Genomic DNA, 20,331 nt, shown 5'->3' with positions numbered 1-20,331 from the left:
GCTCAAACATACACAAGTTTTTGATAAATGTAATAAAGTAATTAGTCATGCTTTGATTTGGCTCTAATGATGTGATGTCTTTTCTACCCTTTCTACCATCTTATTTTACCAGTAGGTCAGACAGTTGGGAGTCTCATTGTACAAAATGCTGCGATTAAGTCTCTCACCCATGTATTCAATGGGATTTCATCTGTTAGCTATGATGGCTCTCTTATTTTCCCATGTGGACCATATAACTGCGGAGACAGAAATGGAAGGAGGAGGCAATGAAACCAACGAATGTACCGGCTCATATTACTGCAAGAAAGGAGTGATTTTGCCCATTTGGGAGCCCCAAGACCCTTCTTTTGGGGACAAAATTGCTAGGGCTACTGTGTATTTCGTGGCCATGGTCTACATGTTTCTTGGAGTCTCTATCATCGCCGACCGGTTCATGTCCTCTATAGAAGTCATCACATCTCAAGAAAAAGAAATAACCATCAAGAAACCCAACGGAGAGACCACCAAGACGACTGTGAGGATTTGGAACGAGACGGTCTCTAACCTGACCTTGATGGCTCTGGGATCTTCTGCCCCTGAGATTCTGCTTTCAGTAATTGAAGTGTGTGGCCACAACTTCACTGCAGGGGACCTCGGTCCCAGCACCATCGTGGGAAGCGCTGCCTTCAACATGTTCATCATCATTGCACTGTGTGTTTACGTTGTTCCTGATGGAGAAACGAGAAAGATTAAGCATTTGCGCGTGTTCTTCGTGACCGCAGCCTGGAGCATCTTTGCCTATACCTGGCTTTACATTATTTTGTCTGTCATCTCTCCTGGTGTGGTGGAGGTCTGGGAAGGTTTGCTTACTTTCTTCTTCTTTCCCATCTGCGTTGTGTTCGCCTGGGTAGCAGATAGGAGGCTTCTGTTTTACAAGTATGTGTATAAGCGGTATCGGGCTGGCAAGCAGAGGGGAATGATTATTGAACATGAAGGAGACCGGCCATCTTCCAAAACTGAAATCGAAATGGATGGGAAAGTGGTCAACTCTCATGTTGACAATTTCTTAGATGGTGCCCTGGTTCTGGAGGTCGACGAGAGGGACCAAGATGATGAAGAGGCTCGGCGAGACATGGCGAGGATTCTGAAGGAACTTAAGCAGAAGCATCCAGAGAAAGAAATAGAGCAACTGATAGAATTAGCCAACTACCAAGTCCTAAGTCAACAGCAAAAGAGTCGAGCATTTTACCGCATTCAAGCTACCCGCCTGATGACTGGAGCCGGCAACATTTTAAAGAGGCATGCGGCCGATCAGGCCAGAAAGGCTGTAAGCATGCATGAAGTCAACACGGAAATGATTGAGAACGACCCGGTTAGTAAGATCTTCTTTGAGCAAGGGACATACCAGTGTTTGGAGAACTGTGGTACCGTGGCCCTCACCATTATCCGCAGAGGTGGGGATCTGACCAACACTGTGTTCGTTGACTTCAGAACAGAGGATGGCACGGCCAATGCTGGGTCCGACTATGAATTCACCGAAGGAACTGTGGTCTTTAAGCCTGGTGAGACCCAGAAGGAAATCAGAGTTGGCATCATTGATGATGATATCTTTGAGGAGGATGAAAATTTCCTTGTGCATCTCAGCAACGTTAAAGTATCTTCCGAAGCTTCTGAAGATGGCATCCTGGAAGCCAACCACGTTTCTGCACTGGCTTGCCTCGGGTCACCTGCCACTGCCACCGTGACCATTTTTGATGATGACCATGCTGGCATCTTTACTTTTGAGGAACCCGTGACTCATGTGAGTGAGAGCATTGGCATCATGGAGGTGAAGGTTTTGAGAACATCTGGAGCGCGAGGAAATGTTATCGTTCCCTATAAAACCATTGAAGGGACTGCCAGAGGTGGAGGGGAGGACTTCGAGGATACCTGCGGAGAGCTCGAGTTCCAGAACGATGAGATTGTGTAAGTTCTCACTCTATGTGTGTGTGTGTGTTGTTGTTGTTGTTGGGAGTGTTCATGAATCTGAGAATGCATACATCACTTTTGAAACTAAATGGCATGTAAGGAACAGAATTATTGTCATGTAAGACAACTTTCAAAATATCAGTCTTTGCTTGGATGCCTCTTATCAGTGGGCACTATACACAGACATCTTAATTTGACATCAAGATCTTATGTTTCATCCTTGTACATATTTAAAGTATATTATAGACCATGATAAAATGAAGCTGTGACTGACTTTAGCAGATCATTTAAGATGGGTGGAAAATTTTGTACTCTATTTTGGATGACACAGTTTATATACAGAAAAGGAATATTTAACACATCATGAAAGGTCCCTAATTTCATTGCTGAGTACAAATTGGGAAAGTCCAAAAAGGAAACACTTCAGAAAAGAATTTCCTAAATACCAGAGCTGATTGAAATATTTCTGTGGCTTTTGTCTGACATTGTGTTTGTATGACAATATAATGTTTCTGCATATATGTTAATGCTTAATTATGACTTAATGACCAACCCTGCTTCTTCGGTTGCATACCAACCTGAGAAAAGCCATATGGCTCTTGTTTAATTCCAGTCTGCTTTTACTTCACATGATTATACAAACCCTTTTACCCTGCTCACATTATGATGGGGAGAGAAATAAGATTCTGTCCAAGCATTCTATTTGGTGATAAACAGGTCAGAGAAAAAGAAGTGGAGAACAATTTACTCTTCCTGTTTGAAGAGTGTTGTGTCCCAGAGTATATGAAGGGATTCTTTCATGAGAGCTGCTATTGAAATAGCCATTCCTCCTTTTTTGCCTAGGAGAAGGCTTTGCACCAGAAGAAGCGAAGAAAATTGACTCAGTGAGCAGTGTTTAAACAGAAAGAAAGGGAGAAGGAGGGACAGGAAAGTAGGAAAGAAGACAGGAAATTATAGTATTTTCAGGGCAACTGAGGACATTATGGCAAATGATTATGTGGGTCGACACACTTCCAGTTTAGACATTTTAGGGAGAATGAGTAAATATATTAAATACAATTCATTCTAAAAATGGTGCTAGTGGTGTGTAATATGTTTTTACGGAAAGTACATACTCTCTAAGTATAAAATTTCTCCTACTCAATGTATCGGGGAAACAAACAAAAAAAGGAAAAGGGATGAGTAGAAGGGACAGGTTTTCTTGCAAAAGCATTCCATGGACCTATATCTCTTTGGCATTGGTTTAAAGAAATGAGAAGTTACTGAGTACAATATCACAATGGAATTTAGTAAATAAGGGATTATAATGTCCATCTTCTGATGTGTGTCTATGGGGCATATTGTTTTGATTTATATCTACTTTATACTGGTTCTTATTAATATTCCACTTACTGAGATGTATTTTATTGGACACTTATTTTAATGAAAGATAGATATATTAGCAGATTAATAGTCTGCATATTCAAGAAAGAATTTTTCAGAGGACTTGCCTTGGTTAGTACACATAATCTTTATTTCTTTGCTGGGGATTATTTTTCATTATATTTTCTAACCATTTCAATTATTGAGGCTTCAATAAATAGCACTTATAATCTGTGTGGAAGTCTCATGTACTCACAATTATATATAAACTAAATATAACTAAAGAGGTGCTTTGTTTTTCTTACTTGTTTGATTTAGGATGTTTCTCATGAAAATTTTACCTTGATTGCCCTTAAGAATAATGTTTCTGTGCTTATTTATTTGCAAGTCAAGCTTCCCCTATCTTCTCTGCTCTCCAAGATTTTCACCAAACCATAAATAAGTAACCTTCTTTTGAGTGGCATAATGTGAAAGAAAAATATTAAAAAAGAAGATTGACAATGATTTGATAGAATAATTTGTTCTGCCAAGCTCCATTTAAAATATTTCACCCTATGCAATTAAACTGATTTTACTCATGCTCAAGATGGAATATTGCCAGATTCCATCTTTAGATATTTAGATTTCTTTTGAAAATTTTTAAGAATTGGTGGAACTTGATAAGAATTTATGCCATCTCTGTATACATGTTCATAAGGATATTCTAGATTAATCACAGTTCCTATTTCTATAAAAACTCTTACTCCATTTTATTCACAAAGATGAAATGTGACATTTTAGAAATGGCAAAGCATTTTATTTATAAGTAGAATAAAATTGTAGCCCTATGTTTTGTTTCTATCTAGAATATTAATTTCAAAGATTTTTAAAATTTTGACTTTATAGAGTTTTCGTACTGGCAAGCTTTATAGATGCTTAATAGGCCCATTGATTATATAAATGCCTTTGCCTGACTGAGACTTAGCCTTAAGATACACACCAAAGATTCAAGTGCAGTGCTTCTAGAAAAATATATTATCAAAGATATGGAGTTATGCTGGCTTCTTAGCTGTTTAGAAATGGTTTATTTATTTATTTTTTATTTGTTTGTTTATTTATTTATTGCAGTGTTAGGGATTGAACCCAGGGGCATTCTACCTTTGAGCTACACTCCCAGCCCTCTTTTTTTTTTTTTTTTTTTTGCAATAATGGGGTTGGAACCCAGGGGTTCTACCTCCAAGCTACACTCCCAACCCTATTTTTTATTCTTTATTTTGAAACAGGTTCTCACTGAGTTGCAAAGGGCCTCACTAAGTAGCTGATGCTATCCGCAAACCATGATCCTCTTGTGTCAGCCTCCCAAATGCTGGGATTATAAGCCTGTGTCACCACGCCTGGCTCTATGTTTTATTCTTTATTTTGAAACAGGGTCTCACTAAGTTTTGGAAGACCTCAGTAAGTAGCTGAGGCAGGCCATGAACTTGTGATCCTCCTGTCTCAGCCTCTTATTTATTTTTAATGGATAAATTTTTCTTTGGTACTTATGTCCAATGCTAGGCCTATAGAGTCAGATCCAGTAAACAACCCAACTTATCTTTAGGAATAAACTTTTTTTATTGCAGTACTGGGGATGGAACCCAGAGTATTCTACCTCCGAGCTATACCTCTAGCCCTATGTTTTATTCTTTATTTTGAAAAAAAAATGAACTTTTTTTTTTTTTTTTTGCAGTACTAGGGATGGAACTCAGGGCATTCTATCTCCGAGCTACACCCAACATCCCTATTTTTTATTCTTTAATTTGAAACAGGGTCTCACTAAGTTGCGGATGGCCCCACTAAGTAGCTGAGACTGTCCTTGAACCGCAATCCTCTGGTCTCAACCTCCCAAATGCTGAGATTACAAGCATATGCCACCATCCCCAGCTAAGAATGAACTTTTATCTTTTCTGATGACTCAGTTCATCTTGAGAGTTGACTTTCCTCAAGACTTACAATACATAGATGGGGCTGATAAAACTGAGCTGTATTAAATACTCTGAAAAAAAATCTATGTTTGCTTGTTTAATTCTGTGCACAGAACCAGGATTTATTATTATTTCAAGGGCATCATAAAGAGATTTGTGGTTATGTTTTGGATTTAAAGGTTATTTTAATCTTAAGAATTCATTAACCAAGGTAGTCACAGGGTCCCATCTGATTAGGGATGGAGATTAAGGAGCAGCATAGCTTTATTGACTCTTTGATTTTAAGAAAAAGAGAGATTGCTGATCTTGTTTCTTTCTTTCCAATGTAACTTTATTTTTTAAATAAAAATTTAAATCCAGAGATGGATAGTAATAATAATAATAATAATAATAATAATAATAGTAATAGTAATAATTGTGTTTTAAATTACATGAAACTAGAAATGTAGGGTGAAACCAAAAGCCTAAATCTTACTCTAAGTTTGATTCTCTTGCTGTCCTGGCATTTAGTAACTTTTATGAAAAATGCACCAACATTCTAATTTGTGGGTAAAGGTGTTATTTTCAGTGTAGAAGTCATCTAAATTCATAGTGTAAGATTATCTCTACCTATTCACTCATATTCTTGCATAAATTATTTCAACTTGACTTTTTCTAACATCATAATGTATGTTTGAGAAAAAACACCGATAAATGGTAAGTAATGCTTGACAGCGAAACAAATTGTCAACAAAGCATCTTAAAATTAGAATGTAAAAGCCTTTTAAATAGATAATTAAGAGCTAGCACATGCTTTTATATAAGCACCATCAATGACAAATTCTAAACCCAGGCCAACTAATCTTAATTCTCCAACAGAGAATTTTGTCTAATGTGAACAATTAATAAAAAACAAGTCAAGCATATGTTAATTTAATTTGTGGTTTGGTAGTTGATATTCACAAATTTGAAATGCTGCTGATTGTTCTCTAATGATGCTGATTTGGTGGCAACAATTATTACAAAATATTATTTGGTCTTTCTAGTCTTAATGTTAGCTTAAGTGTTCAGGAAACTGTTAAGATTAATTAGCTAATGCATGTAATCCCAGATTTCAGAAGACTGAGACAGGAGGATTGCAGTTCATAGCCAGCCTCAGCTACTCAGCCCTATGCAACTCAGTGAGACCCCGTGTAGCTCAGAGGTAGAATGCCCCTAGGTTCCACTCCCAGCACCGCAAAAAAAAAAAAAAAAAAAAAAAAAAAAAAAAAAAAAAATTAGCTATTGTACATACAAATCAAATTTAATTACTTGTTTATAGCCAAATACTGATAGCACTTTGGAAGATAAATCAGAAATCATAAACATTTACTATTATATAATTATAAATGTGCAAAAACAAAATATGTATTATGGAAAAAATTACATATTTCTCAGCAAATCAGTTTACTAAGGATTCCTTAAACAGCATAAAATATTAAACAATAATTTTTTCCAAGTTAATTTTAGCAACTATTACATTTCAGGTATCATGGTATAATTTCATTAACTCTAGGAGATAGTATTTGTAAAGCATCTCAACAAATATAGCTCTCTAGTGCTGGATATATACTTTTTTGAATAGAGAAGTAGGAAGGAAAATTTTAGTATTATATATGTTCTATCAAGTTATTATTATCATTTTTATTATTTTATTCCAGACATAATAAATATTTTGGTTTATGCTATTTATATTACCAGTGTTCTTCTCTAACTATATAGAATTGCAAGGAATAAATATCTCACTATATGATATGACAATTCACTTTTTAAAATAGGCCAGACTATGCAGGATAATAAAGACCACCAGATGTAAAAAAGGGAAAACAAAAGTATTAAGAAAAGCTGAAGTGATTAGAAGAACAATTCTGTGTCAGGAAATTAGAAATAAAGAGCTATTAATACCTTGAATCTAGCATATTTAGAATTTACTTTATAGTAGAATTTCAGCTGCTACCTTGAGATTAGTAAAATGATAGGCACATGATATTTTATATTGACATATGATTTTCTTAGTTAATGTGCTAATGTAAGAAATTTGATTGGAATTATTTTAGCATTTCAATGGATTGCTGCTTGAGTGGATTATCTTTTCAGACCAGAATATTCATCTCTTTTTAGAGTCATACCACATGTGCTATCATCTGAAAACCTAAATTATAGCTATAAGATTTTTTTGTAAATACATATTTTTTAATATATTACTATTATAAAAATAAGACATAGTAAGAGCCAAAAACACTTTTGAGTTATAATTTAGTATTGCCTGGAGCCTAAGTTGGTTATGTGCAGAAAAGTTCTTCACCATGTCAACCAGATTGCCTTAATTACTACTGAAATTTCACCTCCCAAGTGCTAATTATAATATGAAGTTATAGTTACAAAAGAAATTTTATCTTAGCAAATGAGGACGTTTCTTAGTTTAAACACACTATTTAAGTCATGGGCTTTTTAAGTCATCATCCAAGGCCATCACATAAAAGAGTGATTGCTTCTGGAGTTGAAGGCTAGAATTTATAAATCAGCAAATAGTTTCTTATTTTATAAGCTACTGATAAGTGCCCATCATTGGGTAAATTTTATAAAGAAAATTTTAAAAATATAAAGTCCTTGTATTTTTTAATTGGAGATAATAAAGCATTTTGATAAATACGAACATCGATGATAAGACTTATGTAAGTTATAAAAGAAGTCTTAATTTTGGAAAAAGTATTTGGCATTTGTTTTAAGGACAGAAGGCATAACTGTAAAGAAAAATGGAAAGTGCATTTGAAGATGGAAAGATACAGTCATGGCATGGTAAACTTGACAGTATGGAGAATTCCAATTAGCAGGATTATTATCAAAATTAATGAAAGACTCAGTGAAAACTAATTTTATTTTATGGGATTTTAAATTATTGAGTGTTTAAATCATTCTGAACTTGTCCCTTAAAGTATCTTTGTTTTTTGAACCACTTTGGGGTGGAATGTGTAGAAAAAAAATTAGAAGACCGTTTCTATTAGATAACCAAGAACTTTTTTAGATTATTATTATTATTATTATTATTATTTTTGGTGGTGGTACTGGGGTTCCTGGAAACCCTTCTACCTCCAGGCTATACTCCCAGACCAAAATTTTTTTTTCTTTTAATTTGGAAACAGGGTCTCCTAAACCAGCGCATGCGGCTGGCTTTGAACCTGCACGATCCTCCTGTCTCTGCCTCCCAAGCGCGGGGATTACAAGTGTGCGCTACCACGTCCGGCTTTTCAGATTTTTTTAAGACATTGATTATTGTAAAAACTAATAAAGTGTCATTGTAATTGTAAACACTGAATCTCAGAAAGAGAATATTCTCCAAAGTGTTAAGAAATTATGGATCCAAGATTTTAACCCTTGTCTGTTTGACTTAAAATCTTATGTACTTTCTCCATTGTATCACATTGACTTTTGCTGCTTTTAAAGAAAATTTACAAGATTTTTTTAGTCAAACATTGTCAGTATTTTAGTTTCTTTTGTGAATTTGTACAATTAGTACTTGGTCTCTCCAGGAAGGAGATATATATATATATATATATATATATATATATATATATATATATATTTTTTTTTTTTTTTTTTTTTTTTTTTTTTTTGGTGGTACTGGGGGTGAAACCCAGAGAGTTTCTACCTTCAGGCTATTCTCCAAGACCTATTTTATATTTTATTTGGAAACAGGGTCTCACTAAGTTGCTGAGAGCCTCACTAAGTAGCTGAGGCTGGCTTCAAACCTGTGCGATCCTCCTGTCTCAGCCTCCCAAGTGCGGGGATTACAAGCGTGCGCCACAACGCCCAGCTCCAGGAACAGTTTTATTTACTTGAACACAGTAGTCACCTGAGCTGACCCCCACCCATTTTGCCACCCACCCTATTTTTCAGTCACCACTCTATTTCTACTATCTTGCAAAACCTGAGCAGATTTTACAGCTAATTGTGTTGTAGGAAGACATTTTCTTTGCTTTTCTTTCCTGAGAACCCCAGTAACCCAGGGAAGGAGATTTCATTATGCTGTGCTTAATTCTTGTGTGTGTGTGTGTGTGTGTGTGTGTGTGTGTGTGTGTAGTAGCATGCTCTACTGGGGGTGGAACCCAGGGGCATTCTACCTCTGAGCTATACCCCAAACCCTATTTTTTTATTCTTTCATTTTTAAACAGAGTCTCATTAAGTTGCAGAAAGCCTCACTAAGTAGCTGAGGCTGGCTTCGAACCTGTGTGATCCTCCTGTCTCAACCTCCCGAGTACTGGGATTACAAACTTGCGCCACCCAGCCTGGCTTGTGCTTAATTCTTTTGCCTGGAGCAATCTTCAGGGTATAACACCTATGATTGTGTTATTTACTGTCACTTTGCTGTCTTGTTCTTATTAGATGAGGTATGAGAAATTTCCGATGGACAATGTTGTAATATCATGGAAACTGTAGAAGTTTTCCTCTAAAATATTTTTATCATGTTCTCTCATGACTACTGAAGTCTGATCATTGAAGCTTCATTCTTTGGGATGGGGAAGCTATTAGTTCCCTAATACAAGAGAAATACTGTATTAATTCTTAAGTTTCTGTGTAATAGTAACGTAGACTTAGCTTTGGGCCAGGTGGCATAAAAGAATGAGAAGCCAAATGTAAGGAGGGTCAGTGGCACTAGAAATAATCTGCTTTGGATAAACCAGCCATGGTGATCCTGGAGCAAAGTGCCAAACGAGTAGACAAGCCTTTTCTTCTGGTTTCCCACAGTGACTAGCAGTTTCTGCCCTGGTGGTGGAGAAGTCTAGGAGGACTGGGAAGGGAAAGCAGGCAGCCAACAATATGGGCAGAATTATAGGAAAGTTCTTTTCCTTCCTCTCCTGGTTCAACATACCACCTACGCAATAGCCATCTATTTGCCACAAGCTGAGCCAGCCAGGGCTCTTTCTTTTCACAGGTCAATACAGCTCTCTTACTATAGAGCCAGGCTAAATAAACAATGCCTTTCATTTCCTCCCTTTCTCCTGAGGACTCGGGGCTCTAGATGACATTTTCTTTCCTTCTCACAATGCCTCCCCAGGGTCAGATAAGGCAGTAGGCATTGTATTCGTTTGTAAGTGTTGAAGATGTGAGATGTGAAGGTGAGGAGCAAAAGCAGAGCCAAAAAGAGAGTGGGCTCCGTGCTTTTCAAGCTGGTGCTCCTAATAACAGGGCGACTGGGGAGGTTTCAGTATTCTTGGTAATCTGGTAATTGATTAAATAGCCCAGGATATTTTCCAGATGGAATTTTCATTTTTCTTAGGCTTAAGTATGAGGAATCAGGGTTTCTGAGTACTCTGAAACCAATGGAGAGCCTTGAAACCCAGGCTTTTCAGTGTTAGACTTCCTGAAGATAAAGATGGACTTAGTTGAATCTTTCTACTTGGATTCCATACCTATGTTTGAAGTTCATCTTGATAGACTCCAAATTTTGTAACTTTCAGCCAATTAGTTAAGCTCCGAGTCAGTTTCCTTATCTGTTAAATGAAGGTGATAGTAGTTATGGTGGTGGCAGTTATGATGAAGAGGGAGAAGGTGGCGATCTTAGTGACAGTGGAGGTGGTGAAGGTCATGGCACGGTGGTGGTGGTGTGTTGGATATGTTAGTTTTGGAAGTGGTAGTGATGGTTATGGTATGGAGGTGATGGTGGAGATGCTAGTGGGATTGGTGATGGTGGAAGTGGAGGTGGTGTGATAATACTGGTGGTGGTGATTCTTATGGTGGAGGTGAAGGTGGTGATTATGGCTATGGTGGTGGTGGTGATGGTCGTAGTGATGGTGATGATGGTGCTTATTTTGGCTGTGTTGTGGTAGTGGTGGTTATGATGTCGGTGATGGAAGTAGAGGTGGTGCCGGAGGTGAAGATGATGGTGGTGATAGTTTTGGATATTGTAGTGGTGATGATGGTGTTGTGGTGATGGTACTAAGACTTCTTGACAGCAAGGCTTCATGCGGTTTTGATTTAAGTCTTTGAACTATGGTAACTAGGTATTGTTTCTATACTTATTTTTAGAAGGAAAATTGAGACTTGGAGATTAATTTTCTCTGGATCATATAACAAAACAAGAACTCATCAGTGGGCCTACCTGGCTATAGAGCCTAAACTATCTCATAAGGATTTTTTGCTCCTAAGGACAAACACATTTGAATCTCTAGTGCTGTAGTCCTGGCTAGAAGAGAGGCCTATTCCCCTCAGAAGATAAGAAACAAGAATGGCCATATATCTTCTCTGGAATTCTTGAACATGTATCAAGTACATGTTGTACCTTCACTCCATAGTCTCCATTAACTTAGAAGAGCTACATGAACTTAATTTTGAGAAACAGAAGAATGTAAAATGCCCTAATCCCTCTGTGTACATGACCTGTCCAATTAGTATCTATAGTTTTCTCTCTCACAGCATGCATTTCATCTGAGTCCTATATTTAAAGAAGAAACTTCAGCCGGGCATGGTGGCACATGTTTGTAATCCCAGTGCTTGGGAGGCTGAGACAGGAGGATCTCATAGGTTCAAAGCCAGCCTCAGCAACTTAGTGAGGCCCTGTTTCCAAATAAAGTATAAAATATATCTGGGAGTATAGCCCAGAGGTAGAAAAGCCCCTGGGTTCCACCCCAGTACCACCAAAAAAAAAAAAAAAATATATATATATATATATATATATATATGGCTGAGGGTGTAGCTTAGAGGTAGAATGCCCCTGGGTTCTATCCCCAGTACTGCAGAAAGAAAGAAAGAAAGAAAGAAAGAAAGAAAGAAAGAAAGAAAGAAAGAAAGAAAGAAAGAAAGAAAGAAAGAAAGAAAAGAAACTTCATTCTTATGAGCTTTCTGACATTGCTTGCTCTGTCCCTGCAGCATTTAGCTTACTTATATGGCTGAATAACGAATGCAGCTTTTCTCCATGCTACAAAATAATGTTAATTAATGACAATAGAGAATTAGTATCAGAGGATTCTTGTTACCTTTTATTAGCACAATGAAGAGGTTTAAAAAATTATGTCCCCTCATCCTGGAGGTAATTAATAGTAAAAATGATTGATTGGAAGACCATCTTAGAGTTAAGTAACCCTCATGGAATTCATCTGATACAGACTTACAATTCCATCCTCTACAGCAAATGAAAAATTTAGATAACACTTTTTTTTTTTTAAGTCATATTGCAAGTTACTCTTGCTTTTGAGTTACATTCTCTCTAGGGGACAAGAACAACAAGAAAAAAAATTCTACCTAAAATTAAATGACTATGATTTTACATACATTTTGCAAAAATCAGTGTTCAGGTATGTTTTTTTAAGAAATTATTTTTGGAAAAAGTAGTTTTGTTTTATTTAATATTTTAACTTTTGCAGGTAAAGTACTGTTGTTTAGAGTAAGTCCTTTGGTGAAATGTTTGTAAATATAATTTATAACTTTTATTTATTTATTTTACCAGTATTGGGAAGAGGCTTCAAAATGTATTAATGTACCAGTATTGGAAAAGATTTTCAATTTTTCAGATATATCTCTGGTAGTAAAAAAGACAGGAGCTTAGAATAAGAAGCTGCAGGATTCCAGGGACCAAGGGAGATTAGCAAGATAACAGAGATAGTTTCAGGGCCTTTTCCATTATAAAGATAAGATTTCCCAAAGAAATGGAAGGATGCCATAAACCTTCAGGAGATCCCAGACTTAGATAATCATGGGAGGATGCACAGAAGCCTTCAAGAAAGACCAGAATCTGATGATCAAATAACACATTTGGGGGTCAGTACTAAAAACAAGACAGACTGGCAGGAAGGAATCCCCCCCACATCAAAAGGGGGGGGCCCTAGAGAAGATGGGTGTGGTTGAGGACTAACTGTAAAATACTCTGTACCCAGGAATTATTAATGAATTCGTTCAAACCACCCCCCCATGCCACTCCTGAATGGCATGGGGTTGTAACTGTCTTCTGTATTTCTATCTTTTTCATAAACTTTAAATCTTCAGCAAGAGTCCGGGCTATTGCATATTTATCCTTAGCTCAGGACAAGAACCTGTGGTTTTATGGAATAGTCTTGGGGAGCCTAACAAAGGTCCCCAGGGACAGTTCTCCCAAACTATAACAGTCCAAAACCGTAACACTTTTATTCTTTATTTTGAAACAGCGGCTCACTGAGTTGCAAAGGGCCTCACTAAATAGCTGAGGCTGTCTGCAAACCGTGATCCTCCTGTCCTGGCCTCACAAATGCTGGGATCACAAGTGTGTGCCACCATGCTCAGCAATTTATAACTTTTAAACTGAACCCACATCTGTTCCCCTTCAACAAAGAACATCTCTTTCATACACACACACACACACACACACACCTTTTTACAAAGAAAAAGTAAGTGGGAATTTAAAATTAAGTGGTAATTATATACACTTAGGATATGGTCAAACAAACAGAATTCCCAAAGGTTTTTTTTTTTTTTTTTTTTTTTTGGTGTGGTACTGGGGTTTCTGGAAGCCCTTCTATATCCGGGCTGCACTCCCAGACCTATTTTATATTTTGAAACAGGGTCTCTTAAGCCAGCGAGTCTGGCTTCGAACCTGTGCGATCCTCCTGTTTCTGCCTCCCAAGCGCAGGGATTACAAGTGTGTGCCACCACACCCGGCAGAATTCTCAAAGTTTAAGGACAGTTTTTCTTCTTGCATATTGGGTATTACAATCTTAACTTGACATGAGTTTTTAAAATGAGATTTTTCACTTTAATTTGTACATTTATGTCTGAGATGTGTTTATCTGCAAAGAGGAAGATGGGGGAGGGAGGGAGGCAGGAAGGAGGTGGGGAGAGACAGAGAGAAAGAGAGAGAATAAAAAGAAGAAAAAAGAGACTTAGGCAGAGGTAGTGGAAAAGGGAAAGAGGTGGAGGAGGCAGGAGCAGTAGGAAGGAATGCAAGAGTGGCCAGAGAAGGAGGAGAAAGTGAGGAGGAAAGGAGGCAGACGAAGGAGGACAGAGACAAGGAATTTATAGTCTTGATTAGATTTCAGTTCTTACTAAAATGAAGACTGGAATTAGTCCAGATTCTTGCTCAAACAAACAGAAGACAGGAGACAGGATGAGAGTATTGAAATTGAAATAGATTCACTCAATCTGGTATTATTATTATTATTATTATTATTATTATTATTAGGCAGCACCCGTGTCCTTGCAATCCTATATGTGCCTAAGTATGTTTGGGGAGCCTGACCACGTGACTTATGGAACCCAGGAGACCCTCCACGTTGATTTCTTCTTCCCACAAGTGTTCTAGGGTCTTGCGGTCTGTCATGTCCGGCCCTGCTGAAGAGAGATGCATGTCTACCAGAGGAGACAGGTGAACAAGTGTCCAGTCTTACAACCGTGTGGGGGTGTGGCCACCCCTGAAGCATCTCTGTGCATTTCTTGCATCTTTTTCTATTTATTTTTCCTGATGGGGCTCTTGTCCTGCTGTTCAGGCTGGGAGCAAATGCTGACAAGCCACCAGTGGCCCTGCTGACCACCTCTGGCAGCGGCAACCATGAAGATGTGTTCTTCAGCACAAGAGAGCCACGGGGCTGCTCCCTCCCAACCCCATCCCAGATGGCTCCTGTCACAGCATGGCTGCCTTCTTTAATGGGGTAGAGATTGGGAACGATTCAAATCTGACACATATTTCACAGGAGCAATGAACTTAGAAGAATGTGAAGGAGGAAAGCTTTCATCCTCTACTTTGTTTCCTAATCCTGTGTGTTACCAGGGAAGCATAAGCCACTCATCTTTTCTCCAACTGGTATGATTTCATTGAGCATAAATAAATAAGGATATTGCAGATCTCTGGCCAAGAATTTGATAAGCTGTGGCTTGGTTCCTTGAGGATCTCAGGCCCAGAGAGCTCAGCATCTCAGAATATCCCAACATGAGCCAGCTGTGGTGGCACACGCTTGTAATCCCAGCATTTGGGAGGCTGAGACGGGAGGATCTCAGTTTGCAGACAGCCTCAGCTACTTAGTGAGGCCCTCTGCAACTCAGTGAGACCCTGTTTCATATAAAGAATAAAAAATGGGGCTGGAGGTGTAGCTCAGAGACAGAATGGTCCTAGGTTCCATCCCCATTACCTCAAAAAGAATATCCCAACATGATACTGAAGGAACCCAGACAGATTACCAAAGAAAGATGGAAATCAGGAGTGAAGGTCTCTGTGCTGTTGTTAATTTGTAAAAAAGACTTCTGTACTAATGAGTTCTGCGATATTATAAACTGATAGATCATGGGGAGTGATTTATCTATATCTACTATGTGCATGGAAGAGTAAAATGAAATAATATTATTATAATAAATAGAAGTACAGATATAAACATAGAAGTATAATAAAAATGATATAAAGTATATTAAATTCAGGTCTTATCCGACAATATGTAGAGCTAAAATATTCTGTAGAAGTGAGTTGAGTAATTGAAGTATAGTCTACAGGTTTGAATTCTTCTAGGGAAGGACCAATTTTATTAATTTTCAATAGATCATGGTAAACTTTGTGCTCTTAATATATTTTTGATTATTTGGTTATTAATTCAACAATCTATTCTTATATATGCAGTCCTTGAGACATTTTGAGGTGGAATTGGGTCTTTGGTCCTCCAGTAAACTTTTTTAATCTCCTGAGTGTTATGAGTCCTTTATGTATTTTACATAGTTATGTATTTTTTTTTCTTTTTTCCAGTCAGGCTACCAGTGAGCTTGACTTTAGCTACATTCATTTTAAATGGTTGTTTCACATAGATAATCCAAGAAAAAGAACTCAGTTGTACTTGTTATTGACTATAGTTACTTTCAAGAGACTTGTTTCTAGAAATCTAATCTCTAAGCAAATAAGATGTTATTGTAAAACCAGCATCTATTCTCATTTTTTTTAAAGAGGCTTACTGGGAATCAGGCACAGTGTGCTTCTCCTGTTATCACCCCCACTTTTTTTGGTGGTTCTGGGGTTCCTGGAAACCCTTTTACCTCTGGGCTACACTCCCAGACACCTATTTTTTATATTTTTATTTGGAAACAGAGTCTCAAGCTAGAGAGGCTGGCTTCAAATCTGCGGGATCCTCCTATCTCCGCCTCCCAAGCGTGGGGATTACAAGCGTGTGCCACCACGCCCGGCACCCCCTTTTTGAAACACACACACACACACACACACACACACACACACACACACACACACACTATTGAGTTTGGTGAGTTCTGTGTGTGGCGTGTAATTATGGACGTGTGCACACATGGCTGCTTGCTCAGGCTAGGGCGCTCACAGCATGTGGTTGTCTTCTGCCAGCCTAGCAAAGGTGATAGCTACAGAGAGAGGTCAGCAGTATAACTCGATACTGCCAAGGAGGCCCCTTCGATTCGGCCGTCAGTTTGGTGGAGGAAGGAGAGAAGCGAAGTGACATGTGAAGGGCAGAGAGTGAGGCAGGGCAAGTAGGGAGCATGGACGGGAGAGGGGCGAGAGGTGAGCCTTTACTTTTGCTTAACATTCGGCTGCATTTCCTACATCTCTGTTTTATCTTCATGCCAACCCATTGAGACCAGGGGAATGACACAGGGGGCCGAATAGCCGAATACATAGTAGGCTTGAAAGGTGTTATTTTTTTTTTGAAGAGTGTGTGTGTGTGTGTGTGTGTGTGTGTGTGTATGTGTGTGATAAGTTACTGGGGATTGAACCCAGGGGCATTCTATTTCAGAACTATACCCCCAGCCCTTTTTTATTTTTATTTTGAAACAGGGTTTCACTAAGTTGTTGAGAGTCTCCCTAAATTTCTGAGGCTGGACTCAAACTTGCGATCCTCTTGTCTCAGCCTCCCAAGTAAAGAGATTAAAGGCATGTGCCACCACACCCAACTGACAGACAGAATAGATAGCATAAAGAAATAAGGAAGCAACAAAGACTTTACTCTTGAGTTAATAAAATTGAGTTATTCCAAATGACTAAGCCCAAAGTGGAAACTAAGTACATTGATACCTTCAGTGATGACCTTGACACTACATGTGGCACACTTACTGTTTCTAGAATTTATCCTGTCTCTTTCATATGCTATCAGCAAGTCAACTTGAGAAGAAGCTGCCTACATGAGTACCCACTCTTAGCTCTTACAAGTGTTCTATGACCCCCTCATCTCTCCCTCTTTCTCTTTCCCTCCCTCCTTCTCCTTTGAAAGCTTTAACAGGTTCTCACTTGGAATTAATTGTCTGAGAAGAAAAGTATTTCTTTGCATTTTGGTACTCTGTGCTGTACATCTTTTTGCCTCTGAGAGATGGATATGATGATGTAAATATATCTCAAAATTTCTTATATCTAGAGAATTGTTTGAAGTTAGCACTAGGGGAATGGTTATTATTGAATTGTTAGCATTCTAGTAATATGCTGCAGTGAAGTAGTGGGATATCCTATATGACTTCTATGAAATGAAATACCCCTTATGTCCCTGACACACAAAATTTCTAGAATAAATTAGTCTGTGGAGCTGGGTGATTCCTTTTCCTTTAACACTGCCCTATAGAAGCCCGTGACATTGCAGCTTTCCCATGAATTCTCAACAGGCTTGAAAAGCTACTTCTGTCCTTATGATCTAAACCTCCATTTATTTCTCACTAACTCTAACTTTCATAACCATCTATGTTTTAATAAGTCATTTCAGCAAATGTCTACTAATTTCATAATGGTCATTTCTTATGTATTTAATCTAGAAATGTAAAAATTAAGGTAGTTCCTTTTTATTCCTCAAACTTAAAATTTAGTGGAATTTTTCATTTCCCTTTTTTCCTCTGTGGGTCTGTCTCTGGGTTTTTTTTTTTTTTTAGTGGTACTGGGGTTCCTGGAAGCCCTTCTACCTCCAGGCTACACTCCCAGACATCTATTTTATACTTTTTTATTTGGAAACGGGGTCTCTTAAGCCAGCGCATCTGGCTTCGAACCTGCGCGATCCTCCTGTCTCCGCCTCCCAAGCGTGGAGATTACAAGCCTGTGCCACCATGCCCAGCTTCTGTTTTTTTTTTTTTGTTGTTGTTGTTTGTTTGTTAAATGAAACTATTAAAAATCATCTTCCTACAACTTAGATAATAAGCATATCTGCTGGAATAGAGACATATATAGAAAATTAATTATATTTCAGGGCAATGAGCAAGGGAATCCATTAATGCCCAAACCAGAACTCCAGTGGTTTGCTAGTCAAACCACATTGGCAGTTTTCTTTCTCTTTTTCCATATGGATTAAAACAATTGATTTTTCTTCTGTGTCTTCAGGTAAACAGTAGAGTTGCCATTAGAGCAGATCTATAGGATTACTTCTATAGCACTAAAAATGTTGCCAATTATGTGTGTATTTTATACTTTATACAAAGGAATCACTGAAGTCCCTTCTAGCTTTAAAAGGCAATTATTCAGTAGTGTCACACCCTCCTGAGGTTCCTTGACCATGTCTTACTTTATCTTATTCTCAGCCTTGGTTGTGCAAGCCTGGAGAAATGCTTGCTGTGTTTCTAAGCAACCGTGTTGAAAGAGCCTCATCATCCCCTTCTTGCATCCCACAGTCACTCTCAGGGCCTTGTGCTTACACACTCTTTAGTTCCCTTTTACTTCTAACATCTGAGTCATGGAACATGCCTTTTGGCATCTGGATGACATAAATTTGTTTGTGGCCTCTGCAATAGTATTATCTGCAGAGGGTTTTCTGCAGTTGATACCTTTATACTTATTATGAATATGCATTGTTGTCTTTATTTAATCAATAGTATTTTTCTTCAGGATGGGTGTGTAGGAGTAGAAAGAACAATATTGATCTTTACACATCAGCCAACTCAATTCAAATCAAGTCAGCTCTATGTTTTCCATAATAAATAATATTGACTCATCATAAAGGTATGACTTACTAAGCTTATTTGTTGATTTTTAAGAGTGAAGAGGTATTGCAAAAGTACATGAACCATGAATAAGCCTCTTAGAGACCAGAACATTCCTCTTTGAAACATAAGAGTATATGTAAAACAGAAAAATAATGGAAACAATAAACATTTTAATTAATTCAGGGATAGCCGTTCATAAACAGTCTGTACAAGACTATGGCTTTAGCACAACAATGAAGCAGTCATGTAACTACAGATGTAGAAGTAGAATCACTAGACTTGGAAATATTAAGTAAAGTAATATCTGAGAGTTCTAATAGACTCACATTTAATGTTCCCGAGCAGAATGAACAGGCAACACCATGCATGTAATGTCCCAGTGTGCTAGGCGTAGATCAGACAGACTGTTGCATTAAAGCATACCTAGTTGCTGCGTTTTTTGAGGGATTTTAGGAAAGTTGCAGTTGTGTACAAATGTTTACTTCACTGTGTACAAACCTTTGCTTCACAAAGGCTTACCTATTTCAGGGGTAACAACTGAAATAGCCCACAATTTTGGTTTCAATATAGACTGTGGTTTCCCCACAAAATCAACACCTAAAATAAGAGACAGCAAAATAATGCAATTTCACTCATTAGTGGTTCTGTAATCACGTTGGTTTGTGTTTCATTTTGCAAAATACTTGACATGCATTGAGCAATATTATTACATTAGAGAAATCAAGGTATTTTCTGTTTCTAAATTGTTATACAATTAAGGTGCCATTTAAATGTGAGGTTATTTCTCTCGCATGGTTCCAATGAAGTTTTTTGATTGGTAAAAAAAATATAATGCTCAAGAAATGAATTTTCTTAGTAGCTATGAGGTGGTAAATCAGTCTGTGTTATTACCTGCAATACCTGGAGAAATACCTCATTTTATGTACCTGCAATGGTTTAACTCAAAACTTATGGGGTATAATGCATCATCATTAATGTGCATCAGTGTTTCAGTCAACTTTTTCATTATTGTGACCAAAATGCCTGGGACACAAAACTTAGAGGAATGAAGGTTTATTTGTTCTCAGGGGTTCAGAGGTTTTGTCCATGATCAGCCAACTCCAAAGCAGAAACCATGGCAGCAGGGCATGGCAGAGGAAAACTGAGCTCAATTCATGGCCGAGGGAAGTAGAGGGAACGACAGGAAGGGGCCAGGGACAAATAT

The 20,331-nt window shown here is 37.9% G+C and overlaps 1 protein-coding gene across 8 annotated transcripts in view; it reads left to right on the top strand.

Moving 5' to 3' along the window:
* The window catches only part of SLC8A1 (solute carrier family 8 member A1), a gene marked incomplete at both ends in the record, with an annotated part of 328,617 nt that overhangs the window by 20,245 nt on the left and 288,041 nt on the right, over positions 1-20,331 (top strand). For 7 of the 8 annotated variants that reach the window (XM_080710995.1, XM_080710992.1, XM_080710993.1 and 4 more), the window contains one exon: positions 146-1,944. In XM_080710995.1, coding sequence (XP_080567121.1) covers positions 146-1,944 — 1,799 coding nt within the window. Of the gene's footprint in view, positions 1-115; positions 1,945-20,331 lie in introns of those variants that run through there. The other variant, XM_080710996.1, reaches the window with a different exon arrangement.

The sequence above is a fragment of the Muscardinus avellanarius genome, assembly GCF_963383645.1.
Source record: "Muscardinus avellanarius genome assembly, chromosome: 15".
Taxonomy (NCBI): domain Eukaryota; kingdom Metazoa; phylum Chordata; class Mammalia; order Rodentia; family Gliridae; genus Muscardinus; species Muscardinus avellanarius.
The sequence above is the reverse complement of the archived record's forward strand: the minus strand, read 5'-3'. Positions and strand labels throughout refer to the sequence as shown.